The sequence below is a fragment of the Bidens hawaiensis genome, unplaced genomic scaffold (assembly GCF_021521415.1).
Source record: "Bidens hawaiensis isolate Kalapana, Puna unplaced genomic scaffold, B.hawaiensis_p1.1 tig00007674_1, whole genome shotgun sequence".
NCBI lineage: Eukaryota > Viridiplantae > Streptophyta > Magnoliopsida > Asterales > Asteraceae > Bidens > Bidens hawaiensis.
In genome coordinates this window covers 24,408-45,363 of record NW_027491533.1, presented here as the reverse complement: position 1 = coordinate 45,363, position 20,956 = coordinate 24,408, and the positions used below count along the sequence as shown (strand labels likewise).

The 20,956-nt window shown below is 35.6% G+C and overlaps 4 protein-coding genes across 4 annotated transcripts; 2 read left to right on the top strand and 2 right to left on the bottom strand.

Moving 5' to 3' along the window:
• Positions 1 to 156: 156 nt before the first annotated feature.
• Positions 157 to 1,551, top strand: LOC143635704 (peptidyl-prolyl cis-trans isomerase FKBP13, chloroplastic-like). Its single transcript, XM_077103462.1, has 5 exons — positions 157 to 506; positions 603 to 695; positions 953 to 1,013; positions 1,336 to 1,404; positions 1,487 to 1,551. Exons 1-5 carry the CDS (start codon positions 180 to 182, stop codon positions 1,549 to 1,551), a joined length of 615 nt encoding a protein of 204 aa, XP_076959577.1. The 5' UTR covers positions 157 to 179.
• A 176-nt stretch (positions 1,552 to 1,727) lies between these two features.
• On the bottom strand, positions 1,728 to 3,372 carry LOC143635702 (protein TRIGALACTOSYLDIACYLGLYCEROL 2, chloroplastic-like). The gene is made up of 4 exons (XM_077103459.1): positions 2,501 to 3,372; positions 2,119 to 2,234; positions 1,948 to 2,038; positions 1,728 to 1,877 (listed from the first exon to the last, which is right to left on the bottom strand). Exons 1-4 carry the CDS (start codon positions 3,296 to 3,298, stop codon positions 1,785 to 1,787), a joined length of 1,098 nt encoding a protein of 365 aa, XP_076959574.1. The 5' UTR covers positions 3,299 to 3,372; the 3' UTR covers positions 1,728 to 1,784.
• Positions 3,373 to 6,719: 3,347 nt separating this feature from the next.
• LOC143635705 (peroxisomal membrane protein PEX14-like) lies at positions 6,720 to 11,091 on the top strand. The gene is made up of 12 exons (XM_077103463.1): positions 6,720 to 6,805; positions 7,584 to 7,819; positions 7,904 to 7,952; positions 8,048 to 8,241; positions 8,880 to 9,072; positions 9,153 to 9,242; positions 9,319 to 9,365; positions 9,460 to 9,502; positions 9,602 to 9,675; positions 9,775 to 9,819; positions 9,899 to 9,967; positions 10,371 to 11,091. Exons 1-12 carry the CDS (start codon positions 6,757 to 6,759, stop codon positions 10,899 to 10,901), a joined length of 1,620 nt encoding a protein of 539 aa, XP_076959578.1. The 5' UTR covers positions 6,720 to 6,756; the 3' UTR covers positions 10,902 to 11,091.
• Positions 11,092 to 17,599: 6,508 nt separating this feature from the next.
• On the bottom strand, positions 17,600 to 19,522 carry LOC143635701 (putative inactive poly [ADP-ribose] polymerase SRO5). The gene is made up of 5 exons (XM_077103458.1): positions 18,922 to 19,522; positions 18,551 to 18,783; positions 18,305 to 18,450; positions 18,132 to 18,227; positions 17,600 to 17,981 (listed from the first exon to the last, which is right to left on the bottom strand). The coding sequence occupies exons 1-5, from the start codon at positions 19,476 to 19,478 to the stop codon at positions 17,958 to 17,960; spliced, it is 1,056 nt and encodes a 351-aa protein (XP_076959573.1). The 5' UTR covers positions 19,479 to 19,522; the 3' UTR covers positions 17,600 to 17,957.
• Between the last annotated feature and the right edge of the window lie 1,434 nt (positions 19,523 to 20,956).

Here is a 20,956-nt window from a genome sequence, read left to right as displayed (position 1 = left end):
TATTAAAATTACCGATATCCCACCGCGATAACCGATATCTTAAATATCGATCATTGACCAATATCCGATATTCTTTCGCGCATTGTATAGCTTTCTAATTATTTTGCTTTTTTCCTTTGGTTTTTATTTTAAGTTTCCCACCTTATCCCTCCTCCCTTCCAAGTGTGGATGGTGCAGAAATGGCCACCACCACCCTCCTCCTCCCCTCCGTTCTCTCTCCATCGCCATCGCCATCGCCATTGCCATTGCCATCGCACCACCAAACCATCAGTTTAACCTCAATACCAGCAGCTTCTTGTTCCAATTCCATTAACAATAACAACCACGCACTCAAGTTGACAAGTAGAAGACACACCATTGGTTTCGGACTGGTTCTCACCGTTTTCGACGTGGTTACATCAGCCGAAGCAGCAGAGTGTGAGTTCACCGTGGCTGATTCAGGACTTGCGTTTTGTGACAAGCTTCTTGGATATGGATCTCAGGCTGAGAAAGGACAACTCATCAAGGTACGTCGATCGCCTTCATTTAGCAACTTAATTAAACGTACAATTAATCCGGTATATTCATATTCATATTCATCATGCTAATTTATATTGTCACAGGCACATTATGTTGGCAAACTTGAAAGTGGAACGGTGTTTGATAGCAGCTACAATCGAGGAAAACCCCTCACTTTTCGAATCGGCGTCGGTGAGGTAATCAACCATACCTTTAACACTATATATATATATATATATATATATATATATATATATATATATATATATATATTAACGGACGAACATGAACAAGGCCTTGTCCGATTCAGTTCATTTACAGCCCTAAATAAACGTGAGTACCGGTCCAAAATGGGGCTAACCAATTTGATAGGACACGTCTTTTAAAGAACTAGTTTAGAAATATTGATCTAAAGTAGAGTAGAAACAAGATTTACTGTTAAAAACATTTTCAGGTGATTAAAGGATGGGATCAAGGTATACTTGGTGGTGATGGTGTGCCTCCTATGCTTGCCGGTACGAAACCCACTTTCGTCATATCGATAATCTTTGATAGATCGAGTTGATAAAATATGTTGTGTTATTAGGTTAAAGACCAACACTACATGTTTGATAAGTGAATCGTATTACAAGAATTAGTTAGATAACAGGAATGATATGACAAGTCTTAACAACTTGTTAACATGGTTTACAAATAATACTAATACAATTAACACCTTAAAATAGAAGTTGAAGAGTAGATTACAAATTTTGTGCTTAACGAAACGTGTAAAGAGTTGCAAATTTTAACTTGGTGTTGAATCATGTTAACGGTTCATGTTATAAATTGTGAAATTAGGAGGAAAACGAACATTAAAGCTACCTCCAGAACTCGGGTATGGCCAGCGAGGAGCTGGTTGCAGAGGAGGTAAACATAAAACATATATTTCAAAACCGACAATCAAAACACACTGAATCTAACAATGTTCAAATGATGCATTCATTTGCAGGATCTTGCATCATTCCACCAGATTCAGTTCTCCTGTTCGATGTCGAGTTCATTGGCAAGGCATGAAGATATTATTATATACTGAACTTGATGTAACATATTATTATATAAATAATGTTTTGTTCATACTATTTTGAAAATTTTCTAATACAAATTAGTAACCAATGTTTTGAAATTTCAATCCTACGGGTCATTATGTAATGACTAACGACCCACGTGCTAGTAAACACTGAATCACAACAGGATCTATAAACACTTTCACTGCAAAACATTTTGATTCTATATCAAGCTTTTGGTCTTCATAATAGCCTGCTGAGTGACTTAATGACCAACTTCAAGTTCTTCCTAGTAGCTTCGTCACCCGTAAATCCCAGAATATCCGTAGTTATACTCTGAAAGTTGCAAACGTTTCTCAAGAAATATATGTTCAAAAAAGAAAATGAAGATCAACTGATAACCTACCTCAATGTTCTTCAAAGTAAAAACAAGGTTGTATATGGATTTCTGAATCAACTCGGTGTTCTCTGGAGTCATAATAGATGCATGTGCTTTTCTGCCAAATCACAAACATATCATATAAAACACGATGTTTCAAAATATATATGTGCAGGAACACAAGATCTTATAAGATACCTCAGATCCTCCGATGCTTGAGTTAAACTTTTGGTCAAACTTTCAACTTCCTGCAATAAACCGCTGTCTCGAACCTCTGCCAGCATAGGTTGAACGTCTTCAGCCATTGCTTGGATCTGAGAACGTAGTCTATTAATGGTGCACGAAAACACATTACAACTTATTGTTATGAGTCAATCTATTGTTCTAGCATGCTTTTTAAAACCAAGTTAATCATATGGCAGATGCATCAAAAAACAATGCGAATGCTAAGCATCGGGGTACAAATGAAGTTAACATACTAAACGTACAAAATAACTAAAGTAAATATTACTCTACAGTTTTGAACCACTAGTGTACGCTTAGCATATGCAGTTACCAACAAATGAATGTAAAATGAGACCTTCAAAAGCAATGGTCTGGCTTCATCAATAACAGCGGCAGCCCGCTCAGCCAATGCATAAGTATTCGCGACACCAAGCTGTTCAACTTCTCTTCCAAGACGCGTAAAGATTCCAACCAACGCATCCAAGCTTACACCTTGGTGCCCCTTCAACTTCTCTCTATCACACACAATGACACCTTCTTTAACGCAATCCGGATCCAACGGCCCAACCAAAGGCGTTGGGACAGGATCCCGGGGCGTAATATCAATCATAGTTTCCATCAAAAGGCCAGACTGGTTCACCTCAATCAATGAATTCCTAGGAATAATAGTTTTATCATCATCAACCTCAACAACGGCTTCGATACATTTTAACGAGGGGTTAACGCGGATAACATTACCCACGGTAACCCCTCTGATCCGAACCGGTTTACCGGTTTCAATCCCGCAAGCCTGCGAAAACTCAAACACAGCAATGTACTTTCTAAACCTAGAGTTTAAGAAAAGGGCTCTTGACCACACCAAACCGAGTGCGAGTAAGACGGTGCTGGAAACAATAAACAACCCCACCCCACCTTCCCAAATGCTCGTGAGACCGAACCCGAAATTGCTTAGCGGGTGCAGGGTTTGTTTCCAGATGGTTCGAGGGATATCAAGAACAACTGCAAGTGGGTGTTTGGAAGACGGTTGCTGGGTGTTTTCAGAGGCTGATTTGACTGTGAGTGAGCGTCTTTTTGGGAGTGAATTGAGGGTTGTGAATTGAAGGGATTTTGGGGAGACCCATTTTGCAGAAATCGGAATAATTACTGCAGCCATTGGATTGAATTGAATTGAATTGAATTGAAATGGGGGTAAGGTAAGGTGATAGAATAGAATAGAAAATGGTGAAGGAGTGAAGCAATGGATATTGGATACTACACCACTCTTTTTGCAGTCATGTAATCACCAAGAGCACACCAAACAGTATTTATTTTTCTCATTAAAACCATCATCTGCAGTCCATGGCTTTGTAGCCTAGTGGCATCTTGGTGGTGGGATAAGGCTTAGGGACCATAAGGTCCTGGGTTCGAATCCCATAAAAGGGGGTTTTCCCAACTTTTGTTGGCTTTCCTCCTGAATTGGTGGTTAGGCATTATTGCCTAGTGGAGATGGATATGATCGCGTGGTTCTGCTGGTACTATACTCCAGTGGTCCGTGAGTGATCCTAAATTTGCCGTTCAAAAAAAAAAAAACCATCATCTGCAAAATACATGAGGTAGTTGTGTAATTTTACAAATTTAATGATTAGAAATAAAAGAATAAATTTTTTTATGCCATAAATAAACGAATAAAATATTAAAATACAATACACCAATCAAGGGGTGTTCAAACTCGGATAATGGACTTCACTATCCGAATCCATATCCGAAATTTCGGATATCCGTTCGGATAGTGAACCGGATATCCGAAAATCTAAAAAAATGAAAAACAAATTGTTTCAAAATAAAAAATATATATATATAATAGCTTTTGTTTATTTTATTTGAATAATAGTATTATTTTTCATATATATAACACATTTTTTATTTTTTTACTTAAGTGCGCTTATTTTTCCCCGGGCCCTCTCTTTTTTTGCGCCTAAGCCCCAAGCGAGGCCTATGCGCCTTGAGTGCGCTTAACGCATTTGATAACTATGGGGTTAGCTCAGTAAAGTGACCTAATTTTTTTAAATGAAATCTGATTGGTTTTTAACCTTTTATAGTTAGAAGAAGCGAGTTACTATTATATTCGAAATATGTTGAACTTGGTTATTATTTCATTGAAACTTACTTGATGCATAAAACTGATATTTTCAGGCTGATGAGTTCTCCGTCTCATCTTGTTCTTGAAGGGCTCAGAAAGAAACTCTCGTTTGAGATAGCAGTTGGCATAAATGGTCGATTTTGGGTATGATTCTTGAAACAATACGTTCATATTGTTGCATAAATGTTTTTTTGAACAAGTTCACTTTGTTTTAGAATATAGTTTTGAATTTGCTGAAATTGATATGCAGGTGAATGCATCACAAGCATCAACAGTGATCCTGATTGAAAATGCTATACAGAGATCAAAATCTCTTAGCTTGGTTCAACAGAAGATTTGTTTAGAGAAATTGCTTAAGAGCATTCAGTAGTCAAGTCATGTTACCTTACTTCTTTTAGATATGAACAAGTAAAAATCAAGATTGAATGAGATTTATTTATGTTCATTTGTGTCATTTTAATTGTATGAATTAGACAAAATGGTAAAACAGGTCCTTTATGTTTTCATGGTTTTTCAATAGTCGTCATTTGGAAAACTTAATGACTGAAATCATATTATGGGTTTTCAAAATGTTTCACGTTACGTCCTTTTCCACTAACCCAGTTAAATTTTTTCGTTAACTCTGATCACATTAGGGTAAATGCGTAATTTCATGGTCCAGCTCATTTTCCCCCTTTTATAACCTCTCTCTATCACCTAACAACCACTTTCTCTCTCTACTCTTATCTCTGTCTCACACATGTACACACACCTCTCACCCGATCCGGCCAACAGCTCATAACCAACGACCACAAAACACCACTCCAGCACCATATGGCAGGTGACTTTATTAGGTCATACCTTTTCAGCGGCGGCTAGGGTTTCGAATTATGGTTCATTTTTCCGGCGACACAAATAGCGATCTAGTCGTCGGTCTTCTTTTCAACACTATTCTCGTCGTTCTCTCTAGAAAAACCCCCAAATTTCCAAGTTTGATGTTTGTCTTCGACCCACACATCTAGGGTTTTGAAATCTAGGATATGTGGAAGAAATACGTTTGTGTCGTTGGCCAATCTTTGTCAGTTTTGAACTAACGGCAGGCGGTGAGCGGTGGCAGTGGTGGGTAACTGATGGAGTTGGCATTCAATAGGAAATATCACTAATTTTTTATTTCATGGTTTGTTTCATTTTAATTTGTTAATCAAGGTATTTAGGTGTTGAAATTGGGGAGTCGATAGGTTTGGGAGTGTGAGGAATAAGAGATGGTGCTGGTCCGGTGGGTGGTGGCAGCGTTAGACAAGGGTGGTGGTGGTGGTGGTGGTGGCGTGAGACAAGGGGGGATATATACGGTAAAGAGAGATGTAGGGAGGAGGGAGAGAGAGAGAGAGAGAGATGAAGTGAGAGAGAGAGTTTTTTTCTTTTAAATATATTTATTTATTTAATTCTAAATTTTTAATTATTAAATAAACACATCAATTTACAAACTACCCTTATGAGCTGGACCATGAAATTACGTATTTACCCTCATGTGCAGGTCATGTGATCAGAGTTAACGAAAAAATTTAACTGGGTTAGTGAAAAATGACGTAACGTGAAACATTTTTGAAACACAGAATATGGTTTCAGTCATTAAGTTTTCCAAATGACGACCATTGAAAAACCATGAAAACATAAAGGACTTGTTTTGCCATTTTGTCTATGAATTAAAAACTAACCAAAATTTAAACCATCATTTTCATATTTTTAACCAATATTCCAATAGTTTAATTTAAGGTTATTCGATTGAAAAGTAAAAGGAAAGTAAGAAACATAAAAGCTTATAGATTTACTTTAATATGTATCTTTATTTGTTAGAAAATAAAACCGATTAACCTTATCAATACTCTTTATGTTGTGACATCCGATTAAGCATGTTTGTGTAATTTTAATTTTTATAAGAAAACGTCAACTACCGTTATATAAATAATACAATCGTTTTCTTACAAAATAGTAATAATACCACGATATATACGTAATTATTTAATCCGACATTACTCAAAACTACCATAAATGTTAACATCTATCTGACAAATTCAAGCTAATAACTCTACGTTAACAAAATACTGATCTCACAATAAACTCTTATAAGTTATAACATAAGACATCCCGTCATCGTAAATTATTTGCCGGGTCTTTTTTCACTGTATCTCACGAAAACACAACCCACCACAAAATGTAATGACTAATTTACAAACCAATAGAAACTGTAAGGACCATAACGAAACATAAGATCAGTAGCTATAAATTAGTTGAAGTTTTAGTGGAAATAAGAATAAAAATAAATGCAAAAAGTTTGGGTGCGGATGAGCACACACCCCATCGCCTCTACTGCTGCTGAGTGCTGATCCATTCGGTGACGTCATACTTTCCGGTCACCTTTAATATTCTTCGTGCCGAGAGAAGAAGCTGTATGTGTATCGGTTTATAATATTTTTTATTTATATTCATTCTGTAATGAATTGTGCAGCGTGAAGATGTCGTCAACTCCTCCAAACCCTACTGATGGAAATCCACAAAATCCAGGTCTTTTTCTATTCTCGACTTTCAATTCATCCATATACAAGCTTAATTACCTTTATTATTATTATTATTATTATTCACTTCAACACTTGAACATCACTTTAATTTGGATTAGGATAAATCAAATCAAATCAATTTTCAAATTGATTTGATTATAAGTATTCCTTCTGGTTAATATGAATTCGTATATTGTAATCGGATGTATCTGGAGCACTGTTGTAGAACTCGCTAGTTGGCGGTGGGGTAGTGAAAACTGATTAATCGGATAGGAAATTATAGGTAAACTTTTAAAATATACACACACACACACACCAAATTTTATATATAAAATTTTTAGTATTCACTGATTTTGATCAAATAGTGATTAATCGGCAACTAGCCGGTGGGGTAACTACGGCTAGGCGTGGTTTTTACAACCGTGATCTGGAGAGTATAAGCAAACACCGTACACAGACGATTAACATACAGAAAATAAGAACGAACACGACAATATAACGTGGTTCGGTTTCGGTGTGAAACCTATGTCCATGGCTGCTACTAGGTTTCTCTTTATTAATTAGCTCAAGTACAAAGATTAGAATTACATACGCAGGGTATTTTGTAAGAAACTAGTCTAGGGTTAATTACTTGGGTTGCAAGATTAAAATAACTTTGTTAAAAATCGACCTTCTATGTGCTTCTACCAGTCGACTTCCATGAGTCCAAAACTGCCCCAAAGTCTTCATAACCCGACAATATGTGTGTTGTTCATATCTGTAAATCGAGTTACTCATAACTGCAGTTCCAGAGGCTGTAAAGCCAGTGACTACTGAACAACAAGATGCTAACAAAGGGGCTGCACAAGACACATCAATATTTGTCAACACAGAACCGATAAGAGAGGACCAAGTGCAGAATGCTGTGAAGTTTCTTTCACATCCAAAAGTTAAAGGATCCCCTGTTTTGTATAGAAGATCTTTTCTTGAGAGAAAGGGCCTCACAAAGGAGGAAATAGATGAAGCGTTTCGTCGTGTTCCAGTACGCGTGTTTAAATATTGTTATGCATAATATGGAATTGCAAGACCGTTTATAATATTGTTTTGTGTATCATGTCAATTGCAGGATGAATCTCCTAGTGTTTCAACTACTCAACCAGCTGTCGCAAATCAAGGTGAAAATTGTTTGTTTATAGAAAGTTATACAGCTTTATTAACACTATAATATTCATTGTTGTATCTGAATATTATATCTTGTATGTGATGATAGGTGGTCAGCCACAGACTACATCAAATATTCAAGCGCAAGCACCGGTTCAATCAGTTCAATCTCTGCAACCTGCAACAGTGGCTCCTGTTTCTAGGTTGGGGGCCTTGACTGGACCGCGGTTCCATTGGTCACAAGCGTTTCTTGCTGTAGGAGTTCTTGCTATTTCAGGAGTTGGAACAGCTGTAGTTTTTAAGGTATGCAACAGGCTTGTAAACAGACCGAATGAACACAAACAGGGCATGTTTATGTTTATTTGTTTAACTTTAACCGAACAAACGGTCGAACACGACCAATTAAATGAAAGCTGTTTTCTTGTTCCTTTTCGTTCGTTAACAAAATGAATATATTTTGGGTTTGTGTATGCTTGTTTGTTAATGGATAAACGAACGGTTTATGAACGTTAACAGACCTAAACGAATGAAAAAAACTGAACACATATTAACGCACATAACTGACTGAACATCGGTTAAAAAATAAATTACAGCATCTAGTTAGACTAAATTGTAGCGGGGGATATTTTAAAATAAAAAAAATAAACTAAACTGTAATGGGCCAAAAAAATTAACTAAATATATAAACGAGCATAAATGAACGAACTCAAAAGAAACGTAATCTAACAAACATAAGTGAACGTAAACGAACGAACGTAATCTGGTGTTCATGAACAAATTGAACAAACGAGATAGTTCACGAACAGTTTACTGAGCCTCCTGTTCGTTTACAGGCCTAGTAATAATGACAAACAATTGCTTCATTAAAATATTAATATTCATTCTTGTTCTGTTAAGGCTTTTATCGAATCATGTTGTCATCTGACAAATTTTTATTTCAGAATGCTGTTGTTCCTAGATTGAAATCTTGGATCCGTAAAGTGGTAAATGAAGATGCTGAAGAAGATGTTGCAAATAAAACTGACAAAAAACCAACAGCGGCTGAAGAGGCTGCTGCTGCAGCTAAAGCTGCTGCAGCAGCAGCATCTGATGTGGCACGTGCTAGCCAGGAGTTGTTGGTGTCAAAATCTGAAGGTATCTTTGTTTTCTCAATTTCATTTTTTTTATTTTCCCCTTTTAATGTTTGTATTTGAAGAAATCTTTGCTTGTTTCAGATAAGAGATTCTTTGGGGAACTTTTGAGTCGATTTGATGCGCAAGTACAGGAAATGAAGTCAATGAGTACTTCAATAAAGAAGTTGGAAGGTATAGAAGAAGTTGCCTTGTTCATATGGAAATTGTTTTCCTAACAAAATATAACATTTACACTATATACAATCAGGTCAAAGCAGTATTCAGGGGCGAGAAGTTCAAGTCACACCGTCAAGGGTGAGTTAGATATAGAATTATCTTGGATTACTAAAGACCAAGTTAAGCCATCAGTTATATGTATGTTTAATTTAATTATGTTTGAATATGGCAGCCATCTTATACAAATGGCAGGGCCGACTACGACTCACGTTCAAGTAATCACTACCGTTCAGATACAAATCATGAATATTTCCCTTCTATTTAATTATATTTTAGTTGTTAAATAGCATAATGATTACTATTTTTATGAACAGCAAGATCCTTATCACCACCACCTGCCTCTATAGAACCCTCTGCTAATCCACCTCACCCAAAATCTTATATGGAGGTCACATTTTTGTATTCTAGTTATCTAGTTAGATAACTTTTGTTTAATTTTATAAAGACTAAAGTTTTGACAAATTTTCGCTTTCGCTTTTACTTGCAGATAATGTCTATGATTCAAAGAGGCGAGAGGCCTCCCAACATTCGGGTAATTGAAATTCTCTTTTTCTTTCTTTTCCTTTTTTTTTTGCTTTTTGTGGAGACTTATTTGTGCTCATATGTTGCAGGAAATTAATGATCTGCCACCAAACCCTGACCAACCTGTATCAAATCCTCGCTTAGCACCAAAACCTAAGGTTCAAATTCTACATTCCTCATAGTTTACTATTTTTTATAAAACATTAAGTTTTGCACACATATTTCTAAAGGTGTTCATGAAACCGAAAAAACGGAACAGAAAACAAAAACCAACGGTTTGGTTTTATGTTTTCGTGAAAGTCAAACTTCTAGTTCGGTTTCGGTTTTGCGTGTAATTTAAACTGAAAAACTAAACCGTATATATAGATTTCATTATCAGTTTTGAATTTTAAGTAACTTTAAGAACTTAATAAATAATGTTATCCTTTAATTAACTAACAAAAATATTTAATTCCAAAGTTTTATACTCAACTTGATTCGGTTTGAACCCAAAACTGAACCATGCACATATCTAGCCAATATTTTCAGCTTTTTACTAATACTTATGGTTCTAATGACTAGCCTTGGGAGGCGGTACAGTCACAGGGTGGCTCAACCTATCCTCCTGAAAACAGCAACGGGCTTAACTATTATGGTCAAGATAATGGGCCTGGGAATGGGCCTGCATCTGTCTACAACGGGGACGGTGCAGCGCCATGGTGGCAACAAAAGAATGCTAGAATTACTGAATTTGATGCCGAGGAGAACAAGACAGGCTATCCTGGTGCGACCAATGAGCGACCTGTCCAACGTACTTCTTCATGGGTCCCACCACAACCGCCTCCTGTAGCAATGGCAGAAGCAGCAGCCGCCATCAGGCAACCCAAAAAATCACCATTTGAGAAGGAGCAGTTGACTGATGAACAGTTCTTAACTCGTTCGGCTGAGGTGAGCGATGAATTACAGAGGATTACAAAGATATCTGAATCTGGCGGTGTGGCGGCAGATTCTGGTGGTGGTGGTGTGGTGGCGGATGTTGGTGGTGCAGGGAGTTCAGTTGTGACAAACACAAATGAGATACAAAGAGAAGAGGGTTCTCATTATGAGGTTTGAGCACCTGCAGATCCTGCTTTGAAGGTTAAAATTAATATCAATAATAGTTATTATTAATTAAATATTAAAAAGGTGTTGATTATGTATTGTATACTCTTGGATGCACATAGACAGCCTTCTGAAATAATGTCACTGCTTGTTTTTTGACACGTTTTATCTTGGTTTGTAAGAAAAAAAAACTAATTTAAAAGGTGGTTTCTTTTGGGCGCATATAGGTTATGTTAATGGTGGATCTTCATGTATAGAGCATTGTATATATAATATGGGGGCTGAGTTTTTTATTTAAATGACAAATGAGGTCAGCATTGGTGAAATACCACATCCTGTCACCTAGCTTCTTATTCTCTTTGGGCATTGGCGAATATGGGGTTAAATCCCCGTTAGTATCGGCGAATAAGCCTTCATACAGAACAGAGGTCCATGCAGTTTTCAAATTATTAGGTGATGCTTTAGTGGGTGGCAAACTTGGGCGACAATTTTGGTTTAGGGGCGAGAACACTGTGTCGGTGGGCGACAAGGGGTGGGGTGACGAGAAGCTGTCGCCGGTGTGGGTTTGGTTTTATTATTATATTGTGTGTGTGAGATATATATATATATATATGTATATATATATATATAGGAATACAACACCATTACACCCTAAAACAAAAAATCATTTACTGATTGTGCGCCACATGATACAACGTCCTATTTTGTAGTCCCTCCAGTACACGTAGCCTTAGGTGATGCTTTGGTGGAATGCTGAAAAAGCTCTTATTATGTTTGGAAGTATGTTGTTTCAAAATAAGCATCATGTGAAGGCTATCATAGGAAAATAAGAAAGCAAGTGTTGCACATCATGTGAAAGTTAAATGTGAAGATAGAGAATAACACTGTCTTGTGAAATCTGGCAGCTTTCAAAAATACAAGTTATGGCAAGGCTGCAAGAAGTTGTGAGATGACTTAAAATAATTTACTGGTTTGAAATTATGTATGTAATTTTGTTATAATTAAATAAAATCTTATAAAATAATAGGGTCTCCTATTCCAACAAACACATCGAATTTCATAAAATACAGATGTGCACCTAAAGTTGTGTAAAGGGTATCGTCTCACCGCTTATTTTGCAACAACTTTTAAACAAAATAAGATCATTCGTAGTATTCTATTAAAGAATCACGTGAACGATTTAAAAACTCCATGGCCCTCCTCTCTATAAAGGCTTTACTCGTCAATAGCCAGTGGCGGATCCATGATTTTTGTTCAATGGGGTCTTATATTTTCGATGTTCATATTTTTCGGGTCGGGTTGAGACGAGAAACACAATAATAAATCATAATAAAAAAAAATATGATCATTACTCATTAATAAATACACAAATATGATGACACTAGAAACGTGAAAAGAAAAAACATTATAAATTTTTAAAGTTGTTTTCTACGAGTTTTTATTTTTTGAAAATAAACCATTACATCTTTGACCTAAACGTTGCAAGAAGTTCTCTTCTAATATAACAAATGCAAACATTGGTCATATAATAATCACAGGGCAACAAATAATACATATCCATTAATTTAACAAAAAATGCAATCGTTTGTTGCCACTTTATTGTAATCGTTTTGAGTTTAATAAGAAAAAAATTTCTTACCCTTTGTAACACCCCGACTAAAGCGGAATAAGCCCGAGTGTAACGTACAGATTGCCCAAAACACATGTGATACTATTAAGTGACAATAATATCATTAATTAACTTAAACATCAAGTACACAAGTTTTTAATAAGAAATACAAGGAAAATACAAGAACAATTAACAACTTGTCCATTTATTAATATAACCTAAGTTCTAGTGTCCTCGTCACGGCAGCATTCTCTAAATAAGGTACATGTAGCATATATATAAAATAAAGGTCAACTATATGAATAGTTGGTGAGTTCACACAAGTTTTGATATAAGTACATAAAAATCTACAATTCCATGAACAAGTGTAAATAAGCAAGTAAGGTCCTTTCCAGTTGGGATTATGCACCAACGTACTCGGATAATAGCGCAAGTAAGTGTCTTTTCCAATTGGTAACAACCAATGTACTCGGATAACGAGACCCTTTTCCACTCATAACAACAAATGTATTGAGCGCAAAGGGGGGCGTATGATCATACTTAATGAGGAAACCATGAGCACGTAATCTTTGAGCAAGTAAGCAAATAAACACACAAGTCCATGTAACGAATTGTAGTTTGTAAATAATGAATAACAAAATTGTAATGTTGATAGGATATATATGCTACCCCCAAAAGTAGTAAAAGAATAAAAAGGGGGTGTGCGAAACTCACCTTGAAGTTGAAAACAAACTTGAAATAAAACCGAAAGTGCATAAATGAACCTGAAGCAATTGAACGTCACGAACTAGAATTTAAAGTACAAAATTAATTATTACTAACGACTTTAAAAAGTAAATAGATTGGGTTGCCGGGAATTAGAAGTGTTAAATATATATTTTATTGTTTTATGAAGTTGATATTATAATATTATATTTTAACGAATTATAAAACGATTTATTAATTTAATATTATTTAAATTACGAGATTAATGTTAAGTTTGAATATTATAAAGGTTACGGAAATATTGGTGCTTAACGATATTATTTTGAAAACGAAAGTGTTAGTGAATTATAAAGTCTAACGAACGAAACTTATAATTTAAATGAGTTTGAAACGAACTTGTCGAGTTTGAAAGATTGGTTTTCAGGTGACAAAATTGATAGATATATATTAGAACTATTTTTATTTAACTTAATATAATTTTATTTGAGTTATAAAATTTTTATATATTTTATGTGGTTAACAAATATTAAAAGATAGGTTTAAAAAAAATAAAAGAAAACAAAACAAACTGCTATGACCCGGATTCAAACCCGGGTCCCTTGGACCATACAAAGATAACTTAACCACTGGACTAGTTTGTTATTTGGTTATGATTAAAATCGTTTTCAATTAGTTAAAGAAACATAGATATTACATCAATATAGCAGGTAGGCGGGCAACAAGCTGCGCCGCCACCCCTTTCTGAATTGCAAACCCTAACCTGCTAAAGACATACCCCTGCCCCTTTGGAGTCGACACATTGCTATGCACAACCTGTTGGACCCTGGTTAGGAAACGGATAGCTTCCGGTGCCAAGGAGCCAAATGTATCAAAAGCCAGAGGGACAAAAACATGTTGGTTCTCTTCGCAGACTTTAGCATGTTTCTCCACCTTCTTCGTTTCAGCCCTTTTCATTGCTTGCCCAGCTACAAACCCATTATCCCTCAAACAAGCTAAGAGAGATACCCCTGTGAGATCAACACAAGCGTGTTTTCCCCCGGCCCAACCAAAGACGAGCAAATCTGCCGGTCGTAGAGTGGATCTCCCTTCCGAGGGGTCTGTAAGGAAGTTTACGGGGGCTTCCTTTTTAGGTGATATCCCAGCTCGCCTTAAGATGTCCCAAAGAACGTCCCGCACCCAATCATGTCGGTATTTGAACCCAGGCATCTCCTTGCAAATAATTTATTATATTTTAATACCAAAAAAACATCATCTTCTCCATCCAAACCCTAGGTTGCATTTCCATTAATCCGATCAATGTTTGTTAAAAGTGAGTCAGGGGGTTTGTTAGTCGCTTAAAAACAAGTGGAAAACATATGAAGTTTACCTCAAACCGTGCCGGATTGACGGTGAACGGAACCTCACCGGAAAAACGAAATTGGGAGATTATTACAAGATATTGAGTGTTTGAGATGAAAAAGATGTTTGGTACAAGTTTAATTGAAGGTGAGGGTCCTATTTATAGTCTCAATCGGATCGTATGACGTTTAATGGTTGTTATAGCGATTTTAATTATTTCCGGTCAGTTACCCGGTTAAATCGTGCAATAGATAAATGTTATTTACGGGTTTTGAATGATAATATTCGTTTGGAGTTATAGGCTACGAGTTTTACGGGCTTTAATCGAGTTAAAATACGCGTTTTGAATGGAATTTGGGGTCGTCGGAGCCGTTTCCGGTCGCCGGAAGTGTCGCCGGAACGACGGCCGGAAAAACGAGAAGAACATGTCTGGGAGCTGCTGTTGTTCTTTCATTATTATTATTATTGTTATTATTATTATTATTATTATTATTATTATTATTATTATTATATTTTGAATTTCATTATTTACACGTTAGGTCCCTCAATTTTCAATATTTATTTAAAACTTAATATAAACTTAATTTACCAAATGAACCTTATACGTTTAAAGGTTATGTAAATGAAATAAAAAGTTAATGATTTTGGATTATTTTCGTATAATACCCGGATAGCTCGGGACTCGATTAAGTATGCATGTTTGAACTTGGAGTTTCGTTATTGAACAATACCAAATAGAAAAACAACGAATAGTGACTATAACACGTCGTAAATATTATTAAATAAATAAACGGTAATTATATATATATATATATATATAATAAACTAATGATACGAATACATCGAAACATAAAAATGAATCGGTTGACGTACATAAAAAAAATACATAAAACGAAAAATTGGATTATATTTATATTTAATACATATATTTATAGATAAGAACCGGAAATTTTAAACGGGTCGGATTTTCGGGTTTGAAAAGTAACGAATGTTACACCCTTAATGTAGAATAACACATTTCCATTGAATTAACAAAAACTAAAAATAGAAGTGATAAAATCAGAGTAATAAGAAAAAAGTCTGATGAATATAATGATTTAACAACACAATAAGTAAAGTTCTTCCATTCACATCACTTGGTGGTGTTAATTGGATTTAGATTAACATTGCAAGTTTGCAACAAACCCATAAATATGTAGAAGCATTACCATTACCACATAATGCATACAACATTCTTTTTTGTTAAGTAGCCTGCAGTCATGCTTTTGTTGTGATGTTTGTGTTTGGCTGTGCAAGATGCTACGTTGGGTCCGTATAAGTCTGATATATGTAGTGTTATTAGGTTAAATTAAAAGAAGAAGAAAAAATAATAGAAAACAGGCTTAAGACTTACGGTTAACATTACTAGTATGGGTTCTATCAATTAATTATTATGGGGTCCATGGAAAATTTAATATGTCACATCTAGTAAATTTTTAAAAAACATTGGTATCCCGGGACCCTGATCCACATAATGTGGATCCGCCCCTGCCATTAGCAATGGTGACGGTAGACTTCTCTAGGCTGACAAGGGGCTAACTGGACTAACTAATCATCCCATGTAGAAGGACAAATTGGATCCAAGTTGAGGTGAGGATTTGTATTGTGGGGCTTGTGTGTCATTTGGTTTCTTAACCATAATTCTTGCACACTAGTTTTTTTACCTTGAAAGATTTAATTTGGTTTACTTGAGTCACCTCAGAAATTTGATTGAGATCTAAGAATCTCTTAATTCAAAATCAGAGTTAATTATGTGTGTAAACGTGCAAATGTTTAGTAGTTACGCCCCAAATAATTTATGCACGTTTTAATTTAATAGTGGTATCTTGCAACTTCAAAACATAGTTAGTTATAAATGAGATATATGAAGTACCTCACTTTATAATACTAGCAAGGTACCCGCGCAATGCAGCGGGGCGCGCACGTAATTCAACATTGAATGCATAGTCCGTGTCGGTACATACGTCACCTGATGACAGTGTGTACGTAACCTAAAATTGGACGCGTAACTCATGCAAAGCCAGTTGCGTATAATAGAAGATTGAACACACGTAACCGGACGGGAATACACGTTACCGACATTAAAACTTGCCTAATCAATATACAATAATTTGAAATAAATCATTTTTTTTAAACCAACTCGTTTAGGCCCCAAACACATTACGACTCGAGAGCCATCTGACCTGGCCCATTTCAACTCGAACCCGAACTATAACCATTTTTTGTATCGACTCATTCCGACCCTATTGTACTTTTACACATGACCTGAACTCGCCCCAGTCGACCTGTTACCCGGTTCTAAATGATAAGCGCGTAACAAGCTAAATTTTTAAAACTAAATACTATAGCAATATTATACCCAAATTAAAGATAATACCATGTTCGTTTTTATGATGTAATTTTTTTTAAAAAATATTGACGTATGAAAAAGTTATGGCCGTTAAAAATCATGGGGTAGTTGGTTTTAAATTAGGGGGTATATGTGTAACTATTATTAAACTTACAAAAAAGATAGTGAAGTTAAGGGGCCAAAGTAAGTATATTTTGAAAGAATGATGGTTATGTAATATTTGTGGGTAAAGACTTAATTATCCTTAATTTTTAGTTTTTTGATGCATTATGTGTTGTATATAAAGCAATAAGTTTTGTACCTCTTAAAATTTAAGAGGTCTCTAACTCATACTTTATATATAGTATAGTGTCACGTTAATTTTGGTTTTTAACACAATCAATCCTCATAAAAAATCACCTTACATATATACACCAAAATAGAAGGCGGAAACATTAGTTGAAGATAAAGCGTCTTATAGAAGTCACTTCTATGTTAATGGGTCCATCCTAAATTTCAAAATAATTTAGGAGTGCTATCTTCTAAAGTATTTTCTATGAATTTCGGTTTTCCAACTTCGCTTAATGCCCATACTTGTGAGTCATGTATATACTTTCGTTACTAGAAACTACACGAGCTCGAAATTGATCGAATCATTTTATAGTTCCGTGTATTAAAATTTTAAACTTGCATGGAAGTTTTTTAGGCTAAGTTACCCTCACAACTTGTGCCCCATATTTTGATGTAACCGCGATTTTAAACCTCTCTATCTATTATTCAGTTATCATATAGACCTAAAGTTCTCAACAAAATAACCATAACCATTCTGAGAATTGCCTACATAGTAACAATCATTTCTGATATCAATTGTCATAATACACTTTCCAATCTTTAGTAATATCTTGAACTGTAGTAGTACTTACACTCAAATGTCAATGTAACTATAACCTAAAACAATCTAAACTTCTCGCTTTTACTGTTTCCTTACTTCATTCCCATCTACAAACTCGCAACCCACAATACTACTCTAGCTTCTGCCCATTTATCATCAATCGACTTGATTAGATCGCCTCTGCAAAATCAAACACAAAGAACATCAACAGTAGCACATCTTCTAAATATAACATGTGTTCCCAGATTTCAGCTCTCTTTTAGATTCATATATCAATTTTCTTGATAACAGTTTCACGGATTCAACGAGATCTAGCTATAAATCGACTACCTGTTTCGTGAAATCTTTTAGAACCATCAACAACAGCCTATCTCCAGTCACTTCTCCGATTCCTTTTATCATATCGCGTCTACAAATCTTATGCTCCTGTCAAAACAATTAATAATAAGAAACCGAATCCAGCATTAAGTAAAACTGCTGTTTAACACTTTAACAACACCTACAAGGTAACTGCGACGAAACTGCATAATCTCCTCCATGGCTTTAGGGGCCAAGATCTTCGAAAGCGCTGCAAGCAGATTCGGAATTGGAATCCAAGGGGAAACAGGTTTCTCAACACGAACCGGAACTACTCCATCCGATTTAGACCCTAAATCACATTAAGTTAAATACATAATCAATCAATCAGAACCATTAACTGAAAACAATAAATTCAATGCTAGAGTAATCAAATTCTTGAAACAACTTACTCGTTAGCGTCTTGAAACTTACGACAAATTCGGGTAATATATGCGTGTTCATCTGACTACTCCAGATGATAATCCTCTTGGGAGACACCAAATCATCCACACCTGATTGAAACTCATCCGAACTCGGATAACACTGCGTAGAACCACGATTCACAACCTCCGATTTCCCCATTAACACACGACAAAGCAGTAGGTGTTTAATCCCATCTTCATCAACAATTGCAGCATCCACACTGTCAATATTAGTATATCATTAATAAAGGAAACCTAAATACCTAATAATAATAATAATAATAATGTCCAATAAACCCTAACTAATATATTCATATTAATATATTCGATTCGATGAACGCCCCTAATAATAAACAGACCTTTCAAGAGGAGAATGATCAGCAGAAAGAACAATTCCACAACCGAAAGAACCCGAACCCGGACCATTCCGAATATTATCACATCCAAATCCATGAACAACAATATTAACAATCTCTTCCTTGGAACCACCAAACCAAGCAAACTTAACATTCGCATCACCACCGTTCTTCTTCTCAACCGAATTCGAAAACAACCGAAAGCTACTAAACCTAGCCAGAGCAATCTCAGTAACATCAAACAAGTTCCTATGAATACATTCAATCTCAGCATCAATCCCGTAGTAACCTAACCTATCCACAAACTTCTTTCCAATTATCTCATGCAACTTATCACTCACGTCCACTTTCACCATTCCGATTAACCGAAACGACGACGTTTGTTCGAGTTTCATAATCCGGCTTCCTGACGTCACACTCTCGCAATCGGAAATTGATGATTCATCTTCACCGTCACCGTCACCATTATAGTCAGAAACGGAGTCCTCGATAACGGGAACGTAAACGCCGTTATCACTTCCGTAACTTGACGTAATATCTTCAGTAACCGCCGGTAACATTGTTTACAGTTTAAAGTTCAATTTTCAAATCAGATATATGAGTACGTAATTGTATATGTATAAAAATATGAGAATTATTATTAATAATATGTATAAAAATGGCGCCAACGGATTCAGTTAGTATAATGGACCGGCTGCCGGTTTTTATATCAACAACAATAATAAAGGAAGCCTGTTCTCCACGGAATGAGTGCCATGCAGTGTAATTACGGAAATGCCCTTGGGGGTTTCTTGGGCAAGTGGGCAAAGTTGAATTCAGTTAGTTGTTGTTTTTACTTTTTAGGGTGTTTTTGAGGAGTTGGTTTCGTGTGATATTCTATTTTGGGGAAAGTGTGAACTGTATCATATCTCTTTAATGAAAACGGCATGAAATTTGTGTGTTATGTATGAATTAATATTTTTTATGTAATTAGTTTTTGATAACATAATATTTTTTTTGAACGACTTTAGATAAAATAAATAAATATAAATATTTTTAAATAGGATACATAAGACGACTGTGGTATAAATGTAAGAATTATTCTTGTTTTATTTAATAGCATCCACAATGTTTGTATTATGTGACAGGCAACATGACAAGGAAGCCAAGCCGCAAAGGACTGGATGTGTTGTCGAGGTTCGTCCGACGAGGGGTCGGCAGTGCAAACGTGGGACAAATGAAAATGTAAGGGGTTTTTGGAGAAAAATTTATAATCTGATGTGACGCTGATGTGACGCTGATGGACGTTGTGGGTAGAGGTGTCAATAGGAGTGGGTTGGGTTGGATTTGGGTGATGGCCCAGGATGAGTATGAGTCAGGATGGATATGGGGTTAAGATGGATTTTTAAAATAGAGGGTTATGATGGATTTTTAAAATAGAGGGTTAGGATGGATATGAGTCAAGATGGATAAAACTAACCCATCTTGGCCCAAGTGAAGGTTGACATACAAAGGTTTCTGAAAACCTCTTAAAAAATAATTAAAAAAATTATTAAAAAAATAATAACTCAAAATATAAATAAAAAACACAAAATGTAAAATAACTAAAATGTTTCCCTCATCCTCCTCGTTCATTAAAAAAAAAACCTTTTGTTCCGGTTCAATTTCGAGTTTTTCGGGGTTTTTTTTCGGTTCGGTTTTGTTTTTTTTTCATTTCGGTCGGTTTCGGTATCTGCTCGGTTTCATTGATTTCGGTTTCTCGGTTTTTTCGGTTTCAGTGTTGTTATGTTTTAGGCAATTTTTTCGGTTTCATTTCGTTTTTTTATTTCGTTTCGATTCATTTGTTTTATTTAGGTCGGCTACGTTTCAGTTTTTTTGTTTCGTTTTGGTAAGCTTTATGATTGCATTTCGCTTTTTTTTTGTTTCGTTTTGGTCAGTTTTTCGGTTTCATATCGGTTTTTTGTATTGTTTTGGTCGTTTTTCTATTTCGGTTTAGTTTCGTTTAAGTTTTTTTGTTTCGTTTGTTGGTTCGGTGTTTTTGATTCGTTTTGGTCTGGTT